General features: G+C 38.2%; 2 protein-coding genes across 6 annotated transcripts; one reads left to right on the top strand and one right to left on the bottom strand.

The window, feature by feature from the left end:
• The first annotated feature begins 450 nt into the window (after positions 1-450).
• LOC122073258 (BTB/POZ domain-containing protein SR1IP1) lies at positions 451-3,760 on the top strand. Its single transcript, XM_042637810.1, has 5 exons — positions 451-895; positions 1,047-1,116; positions 1,338-1,952; positions 2,028-2,558; positions 3,019-3,760. Exons 1-5 carry the CDS (start codon positions 840-842, stop codon positions 3,544-3,546), a joined length of 1,800 nt encoding a protein of 599 aa, XP_042493744.1. The 5' UTR covers positions 451-839; the 3' UTR covers positions 3,547-3,760.
• A 625-nt stretch (positions 3,761-4,385) lies between these two features.
• Positions 4,386-8,490, bottom strand: LOC122074955. Of its 5 annotated transcripts, none has more exons than XM_042639946.1 (4): positions 6,948-8,490; positions 6,492-6,698; positions 5,182-5,416; positions 4,386-5,090 (listed from the first exon to the last, which is right to left on the bottom strand). In XM_042639946.1, exons 3-4 carry the CDS (start codon positions 5,260-5,262, stop codon positions 4,518-4,520), a joined length of 654 nt encoding a protein of 217 aa, XP_042495880.1. In that variant the 5' UTR covers positions 5,263-5,416; positions 6,492-6,698; positions 6,948-8,490; the 3' UTR covers positions 4,386-4,517. The 5 variants fall into 5 exon arrangements, with proteins under 5 accessions (XP_042495880.1, XP_042495882.1, XP_042495879.1 ...); XM_042639948.1 differs by having other exon boundaries at positions 6,982-8,490; XM_042639945.1 differs by having other exon boundaries at positions 6,492-7,374; positions 7,476-8,490.
• Between the last annotated feature and the right edge of the window lie 867 nt (positions 8,491-9,357).

Below are 9,357 nucleotides of genomic sequence, written 5' to 3'. Positions count from 1 at the left end.
GAAACTAACTAAAATAATCAAAATCCAATTCCACTGGCTACCATAAAAGTGGAAGCAGATTGTCTTAAAATTTTGACATTAAAACTTCAGTCAATAAGATTAAGTTTTGCCTATTCCATGAGAAAGGTTTTTTTTTTTTTTTTTTGGGGTGTGGGGGTGTGATGTAATCACGGCCGTCCAAAATATGGTGGATTACGAAGATGAACCAGCGAGGCATAAGTTAAGTGATAACCCAATAGTGATTCAAGTGGCCAATTGATTGGCCCTACCAAGGATAGATAATAATTCTGTAACCAATAATCCATCCAATCAGATTTTCTTCCTTTATTAAACCATCGAATTTGGACTGTTATCAACCCTCTTTGGTCTTGTGGACACTTCATCAAATTTGGACTGTTATCTGCGAAACCATACATTAATGGTGACTGATGAGAGAGAGAGAATATTCATGACTATCATGTCCTCTTCTTTCATGACATCTTGACATTCTTTCTGAACCATAGAATCCCAGACGTTAAATTATCTCTAAATCAGAGTCAGGAAAGAGAAGGAAGAAAAGAAATGGTATGGGGGTTGAGGTTCTGTGGACAGGAATATGTCCTGTGTGTTACAGTTAAATCTCCACGCTAGCAAAGATGGAGCTTGTCATTGTGCTTGCTTTACTTATTCAAACTTCTTTTAGCACCAGTTGGACAGCTTCAATATCAGAAACAGGAACAAGAATGAACAGAAGGATTGCTATTCGGTGTTGCTTTACTACAACCCTGTGCAAGTCTGCATCTCAGTCTACTTGAAGCCTACTACTACTTCAAGAGGAAGCTGTACCCACTACTGTAAACATGTCTATCAGGAAGAAAGATCTCATTTCCAATGCTATGAAGAAAACTAGTGATTGGTCTCTCTTTTCTTTTTTGATGTTTGAAAATCTTATTCATTTTTCTGAAATGAAGAATTTTTATTTATGTTTTAATGAAAATAGAAAACAGCTCCTAAATAGTAATTTTGAATGATTTTACTTCCTCAATATTTCATTTTGAATTCAACAGGATTTTCTCTCAAGAGATACCAAGTGATGTCACAGTTCATGCAGGTGGAGCATCTTTCACATTGCACAAGGTAGACCACTCAATCTTCAATTTTCATTTTATAACAAGTATTAATAACATCAACATGAAAAAGAAGAAGAACACATTCTATCTACAGTTAGAAGATTGCTTTCCTTGATTAAATATCAAATTTTAGCATTCACATGCTTAAACCATCTTTTTCCTTCACTTGTGAGAACCTTGATCATGGTTATGAATCCAATATGATGATACCTGTAACTTTAATTGCAGTTCCCACTGGTCTCAAAGTGTGGATACATACGGAAAATAGTCTCTGAAGCTAGTGATGCTGGTGTGTCTCTCATTGAGATCCCTGATCTTCCAGGTGGAGCAGAAGCATTTGAACTCGCAGCTAAATTCTGTTATGGTATAAACTTTGAGATAAGTGTAGAGAATATTGCGATGCTCAGATGCTCGGCAGAGTACCTCGAGATGACAGAGGACTATGCGGTTGGGAACCTAGTGGGTAGAACAGAGGACTACTTAAATGAAGTGGCACTGAAGAGCCTTCCTGGGGCTATTTCTATTTTGCATCAGTGTGAAAACCTCCTTCCTGTGGCAGAGAAGGCAAAAGTGGTCAGCGGATGCATAGATGCTGTGGTTTATATGGCCTGCATGGATAGTAAATTTGGTCTGCCCCGTAGGGATGAAAATAGACTTGAGAATGTCAATTCTTCAACTGTAACTCACTATAAACCCATTGAGGATTGGTGGGCTGAAGACCTAACTGTTCTCAGGATCGATATGTTTCAACGTGTTCTTATGGCAATGTTGGCAAAAGGCTTTCAAAAATATGCACTTGGTCCAATACTCATGCTCTATGCACAGAAATCTCTCCGAGGTTTGGTGAGAAATCAGTCAAAACACTTGAAATGCTTCTTTTGATGTGTATGTGTTATCTAATTTAAAAGCTTGGTGCAGGAAATATTTGGAAAGGGAAGAAAAAAAATTGAGCCAAAAGAGGAATATGAGAAGAGGGTCGTTTTGGAGACAATTGTGAGTCTATTGCCCACGGAGAAGAATGCACTGTCTGTTAGCTTTCTCTCCATGCTGTTACGTGCAGCAATATATGTTGAGACAACAGTTGCTTGCAGGCTTGACTTGGAAAAGAGGATGGGCCTGCAACTTGGTCAGGCAGTGCTGGATGATCTCCTAATACCATCCTTCTCCTTCAATGGGGATACATTGTTTGATGTTGACACAGTGGGACGGATCATGACGAATTACTTAGAATATGAAATGGACTCATGTTATAATGTGGATGATGACTATGTATCTCCTCCTGCTGGAGACATTGAGTGGGTAGGAAAATTAATGGAGAGTTACCTTGCTGAAATAGCTTCAGATCGCAACTTATCTGTTTCGAGGTTCATCAGTCTTGCTGAGTTGATTCCAGAAAAAGCAAGAATTACAGAAGATGGCATATATAGAGCCATAGATATCTACTTGAAGGTGCATTCTCTTGTGTGAAATTTTCCTCATTTTTTTGTACACATCTTATATATCTACTATTTTTATAGGATTTTAAGTTATAGTTATTGGGAAGATCCATGCTTCTAGAATAATTATATTTGCAGGTTAGTTTTTGCCATTTACTGTGTACAATCATACATCTTCACAAATTACCAAATGTAAAATAGTTGTTCCCTATTGTGTCCCACAACATTTGCTTCTTTGCTCCCACTTATTTTCTTGGAGGATGTTTTCTTCCTTCAATACTCCCTAGGCATTTCCATGGTTTCAGCATAAGTTTTGGCCACACTGCTCATGTCAGTTGTTCTGGAATATACCTATTTTTGGTGTAACAGTAGTTCTAAAAATATGTTTTTTTTTTCCCTCTTGAAACTAATGTGAGATCAGTTTATAGTGAGGAATTTGTTGTTCTGATAAGGTTTTATTATCATATATTCAGGCTCATCCTGCTTTGAGTGAAATGGAGAGGAAGAAGGTTTGCAGCTTGATGGACTGCCAGAAGCTGTCACGGGAGGCCTGTGCTCATGCGGCTCAGAATGATCGGCTCCCTGTTCAGACTGTCGTTCAAGTTCTGTACTATGAGCAACAACGTCTTCGAGATGTCATGAATGGCAGTGGTGTGGGTGGAGAATCTCCTGCTCTTCCCCAGAAATTAAATTTGTATTCCACAGATTACCAGCCAGCACATGATGAGCTCTCAAGCTTAAGGAGAGAAAATGAGGACCTGAAAACAGAGTTGGTGAGGATGCAGATGAGGTTAAAAGAAGTTGAGAAATCACCCGCAAGCAGTCAACTGAGGGGCAATCCATCTTCTGACAAGACACCAGTGCCTCGGAAGTCATTTATCAACTCCATGTCAAAAAAACTTGGGCGGCTGTATCCCTTTGTGCGGTTGGATGGAGTCAAGCCTTCTGATTCCAAAGGTCGGTCAAAGCCAAGCAGAGATCGACGACATTCCATCTCCTAAGTTTTTTTTTTTGATTAATATCTCCTAAGTCACCCATCTATTTCTGTGCATTATTGAGTACACTGTCAGTTTCACTTATCTTTCAAGGCTTGATGGATTAGTAGCCTTCTGTTTCTTCAGTTAAGCAAATATTTTGTAAATTATTTCTTTATTCTGTCAAACTCTCAAGAAATTTCAAATTGATGAATAGAAAGGAGAAAACTTGTTATTTGGACTGCTTTCTCGATACGTGTTTGGAATTTAGAAACTTCTGAAATCCATGTTGTTGTGCTACAGCAATCCCTAAATGCTAAAGCAGCAAAATCTGTTTGATGAACCATGACAGAAGTTGATTTAATGGGAGAAGACATGTGAAGAAATTACAGAGAAAGAGGTTCACATATTTGGATCATTATGATTTCTTTTGGGCAGCGAAACAACTACAGGATGAATCCGCAATTAATATTGGCAAGCCATCTCCGGATACAACATAAACAATTCATTGCTGTTATCTTCTTCTGATTTAAATGAATCAGATCAGCATTACTCTCTCTTTCTTAAATTTGTATATCATCAGTTGAGAAACAACAGGATTCAACAAATCTGGCTGCTTTAGAGATTTTGATTGGGGTCTGGAGCGATTAAACAGACCGGTTTATAAATCCTCAACACAAATAAAGAGGTAATGGAAAGAGAGATGAGTCAAAACAATGCTGTTTCCCTTTAGATACAAGATTGAAGTGTCCTTTTAGAAATACCAATTACAGACACTTCTTCTCAGTTGATTCTGTTAAGCATTTTATGGGCCTCAACTAACGATACACCCACATGAACTGAATTTGAATATGGTTCTAAGTTAAGCTCACTAAAATGCTAGCCCTGTTTAAAGACTCCATCAACCACTACACTGAAAACTAAACAGAAATTTTCATGCAAACAGCAATCACAATAGTCAATCAGAACAAGTCAAACCTATGGACACCAACAAAGTCTCAAGTCATGTTCATACTGAAAACATGGAAAAGCCAAGGGGGCCGATTTAGTTTCTCCTGTCTCAATTGTTCTTCAACATTGTAAATGTTCTTTCTTCCACTTGGAAAACTTGGGTGCATGTCAGGCACTTGGATGAGTCCCCATTCATGGCCTGTTAACTCTTCCCTTGTATCCATCCTCTTATATGCCCCTGTACTTGTCCTTTTCATATGACTGGATTCAGTAGAAGAAGAAGAAAAACTTGGTCCAGAATCTGAAGTTAGGGCTCTCTCATCTTTCTTCCTTCGGCTGTAACTCGAGGGGCCTAACGTCAGCTGAATATTGCTCTCATCCTCGATCTCTAACACTCCGACTCCACCTTCCACTGCAGTATATTCTTCAGCAGGTTGTTCCAGGTCAAGTTTCTTCGGCTTCTGTGGCTCGCGTCTTTCTTTGTAGCTACTACTCACTTGACTCAAACTAATCTCCTTTTCCATATTCCATCTATTTGCGCTATATCCATAGGGCCCATTGCTCTTCATGTTGTTCATCAACATCTTCTGAATTTCATACAAACGATGAAGTTCATATACCTGCATGATCATTGTCGAAGCTTAGAATCATTCACTTGTGATTGGACCACAGAGAGAAAAGGGAGAGGGACTAACATTCAGAATACTGTACCTGCTCTTTGAATGTTTCTTCATGCTTCAGCATGGCCATCCTCATGGATTCTTTATCAATTGGTTTCACAATCCTATCCATCAGAATGCAATAAATTTTCCTTCTTTTCTGGTGGTGCTTTTCACAAGAAGAACCAGAATAACTTCGACCCTGTTTATGTCCTGTGTGTTATAATTCCGATATGCATGTTAAATGTTTGTCTGATGTGATCATATATCTCCTTTTGCTTCTATACCTGCATCATATTGGTTGGAAATTCAAGTTTAATATCAATTTGCAGACATATCTACAAAACAGAAACAAGCCAGTACCTGAGGAGCTAGGAAAGGAAATAGCATGTTTAAGTGTTCATAACTCATGACTACTAGAGGGTGATAGTGACTACTGACTCCTGAAGCCTACCACAATATAACTAATGTCAATTTTCTAGTAATTTTCAACATTGACAGGTTACAGCTACTTACCCAAAGATATCCTTGATGAAAATCTAGATGTTGTCTAATGTTTAATTCTTTATTATACTCAAGAGTATCCATTGTGTCATATCCAGTATCAAATGGAAGTGCTTGATATCAGTTTTTCTCAAAGAATGAAATTCAATTGCAAAGTGCTTGATTTCAGTTTTGTCATAAAGAATGAAATTCAATTGCAAAACTCTTAATAAAAGACGAAATATTTCTCCACCATCTTCTGTTTCTGGATAGTCCTTTAATTCTGGAAAAATTACCCTTTTTGGGTAGTCTTTTAGATATTTGTCCTCTATGTTCCTGCTAAATTAGTACAGTACTGGAAAATCTAACACCAACAAAGGTGTCACAGATCAATTTTTGTAAGGGCCATTCATATTTCTCTATGTAGTTACTACAGATTAGAGTTCATAACATGAGATGGCATCAACATGAGATGCCAGTAAGCTTCAATGGTCTCACAAGATATTGAAAACTTTAAAATCACAAAATTGGACACTTAACTGAGTGAATCCAAACATGAGCAAGCATGTAACTATAGAACATGCATAATGATGGTTCCTGTTAGAATCAACAGTAAACTTATTGAAACCTTGATTCTGTGATGGGTATCAGTAAATCAAATTCCCATAGAGATCAAAACAGAGCTGTATTCTTATGAACTGGGCCATTCAGAACAAGTCTCTGCAGATCTCTGAGGCAGCCACAGAAAGATATTTATGTGTAAACAACCAAGATATCCAAGTGAGAAAGAACAAACTACAACTGCTCTTGATCTCCACACAAATAAAATCAAATACCGAAGGTGGGAAAGAAGTAGAAATTTGTTTTGTCTCCACTCACCTTTGGAGTCTCATGAGCTGAGAAGATCAACAACTTTGTTACCATGATGAGGAAGAAGAACAAGAAGTGTTTCTAACTGTTTCGAGGGAAAGCAATACAAACAATTCCTCTTGATTGCTTACACCAACTTCAGGCCACTGCCTTTCCTTTGATAGAACACTTCCTCCTCTTCAGGACTCACAGATCACATTCCCAATTAAGTATATACTGCAAACATTAAAATATAATTAAAATCTGAAGAAGAATTTAAGATTCTCTCTTTCATAGAGAGAGAGACTAAACTATTATTGTATTTTTGGTATGAGGCATGCCAAACAAATCCCAGTGCTTCTACCAATGAGATACAAGATATGTGATAGAGATGCTTCGGACAGGTCCAGCAGAAGAGCAATATTAAATTCAATACAATAATAACTCCTTATACATAAGATATTGTTCAGAATCACAGGGCCTTACACTGCTCCAGACAATCATCAAAGGGACAGCTTACCCTGCTTAGATGCATCACATGCTCCCAAAGAGTTATATATCACTATTAACAGTTGTCCTTCTAATATATTAAGCATTACCCACTTGACACATACATTAGCACAGAGAGAGAGAGAGAGAGAGAGAGAGAGAGAGAGAGAGATGAACAAATGATCTTCTTTTAGAATTGAGACAGATTGGGCTTTGGGGTCTGGGTTCTTTCCCAGATAGATGTTTATTCCATCAATTGTGGGCAATCCTGACCGTCCCATCTAACAGGAGTGCAGTTGAATTGGGCCACATATAAGCTTCTATCATGGACGTCAGTTGTCAGCCTTATATCCCTCCAACACCTGTGTCCACCTTCATCATGGACTCCATTCCACATTTCCGCTGTTTCTGATTCTTCCAGTTCCTGAGCAAGGCAGCCACATCTGTTATCTTTGATTCTTCCAATACTAATTCCTACTGTGTATTTACTATGTAGTAACTACTAGACTGTGTTTCAGAAATAACCTCAAATCAGCTACACAGAAATGATTAAAATCCTAAATCCCAGAAAGCTGTAGTCATGGAAAGTCATCAGTCATCACCATTGATGACGGATTCTAAATTTAGTCTTTCATCCAAAAATCTGCTGACCACTGCAAGTGAAAGCAAAACCCTTTCGTGCCCACCACCGAAGATCCAAAAGAGAAGGAACCAATCCATACAAAATGCTGCCGTCCTGGCATCCTGGCGTCCTTACTTCTACATCAGCCTATCAGGTATTGGCCATAATCGACGTTGCCTGCTTAGATTGACCCAGGGAGGGCTGATATGGAAGTACGTGCGATCCATAGTTTACATGGATTATTCCAATCTGAGTTGAAATGTGCTTCCCAGATCATCTTTTGCCTAAAATCCCAATGTACGAAATTCAAATACAACTAATCAATTATACAGTCTATACGTGTTAAAAGTCCATATGAACTAAATTAAAAAAAAATGAAGAACAGAGTGGGAGATGAGAAGAATTGATTGGGTTTGTCCTTGCATGTTGTAGCTGTACCGACAGACTGGAAGGCAATCTGAAGCCACAAGATCAATTGATGGTCCTGAGTGAAGATGGATTGGGTTTAAGATTTTAAAAGATTTATTAAAAGGGTACGAATCCAATATTTTTAAAATAGAAGAAACTACAGAGACAGAGAGAGAGAGAGAGAGAGAGAGAGAGAGAACAAATGAAAGATGAAATCCATGTCTACTCGTAGTTATCAAGAAGGGTTCACATGGATGTTGGGTATCTTGGGTTCCCCCGGAGTCCCGGACTCTCAGAGTGGATAACACGCCGGCTCTCTCTTTCTCTCTCTGGTTCAGAACAAGAAGAAACGAAGCAGCCGACACAGAAGCACGCGTTGCCTGGGGAAGGAGACGCAGCCGTATGGTGTGGTGGGTCCTTTGGGTCTCTGCCCCAAGAAAAGGAGCTTTGTAAAACAAAGGAAGGCAGAGCCATATGGGTTCCCTTCCCTTTGCTCTCACAGTCTCTGCTTGCTTCATTGCTTGGTGGCCCACCTCAAAAGAAACAACGCACGCACTTTCTCTATCAAAGACTCCATTGATTTGTTTATTCTAAACCTTTTACCCTATGATCCTATCCTTTTAACTACTACTGAAGTCTGATTATCCATTAAGATATAATATCCTCTAATCAACCAACAAGTAACTAAACTGATCGAATGATTAAAAGAAGGGGCAGCAATCATATTTCCCTGTTTCCAGCTCTGCAATTCCATTTCCTCTTGACCCACTTGGTGATTTGGGTGGCAACCAAGAAGCAAAGATTTTCATAAATTTATAATTTTTTTTTTAATTTTAATAATTGATAAACAAGAAAAATAAAGATCTAAGTATATTCATAACTGATTCTCATACTAAGTTTATCATGGGTTCCACATAAGGTTTTAAAGGTACTAAGCTACAGAAGTGGCACCCATGCAAGAAGTCCTGATCCTTGAATTCAGGTGCTTCATAGTTCTCTTTCGAAGGGAAAAACCAATCAATGGGATAGTCAAGAGTGTGTTTGAAAGTTATAATAGGTTCCAGTCATTAAGAATTGAATTGGACCATACTAAGCTTAGTCTTTCCTCAATTAAATGGGTTTTGACAGAGTCATTCAAATCTATTTAAAGCTTCCTTAGGTGTCATTCTTTATTTTTAGCTACATAAACCTTAAAATCCAATCAAATAAAAGCGAAAAAAAAAAAAATCATCTTTTACACATGCATGTTCTATGTGCAATCAGAGTTTTAAAACAAGGAATCAGTATTCGAATCAGGTCCAACGATCAAAATCAGGAATAGGCTCGGCTGATTTGTATTTGACTGATTCGATTCCAATTTTTTTTTTTTTTATTAGG

Source organism: Macadamia integrifolia, chromosome 3, assembly GCF_013358625.1.
Source record: "Macadamia integrifolia cultivar HAES 741 chromosome 3, SCU_Mint_v3, whole genome shotgun sequence".
Classification (NCBI taxonomy): domain Eukaryota; kingdom Viridiplantae; phylum Streptophyta; class Magnoliopsida; order Proteales; family Proteaceae; genus Macadamia; species Macadamia integrifolia.
Note: the sequence above shows the minus strand (reverse complement) of the source record. Positions and strands in the feature narration are given on the sequence as shown.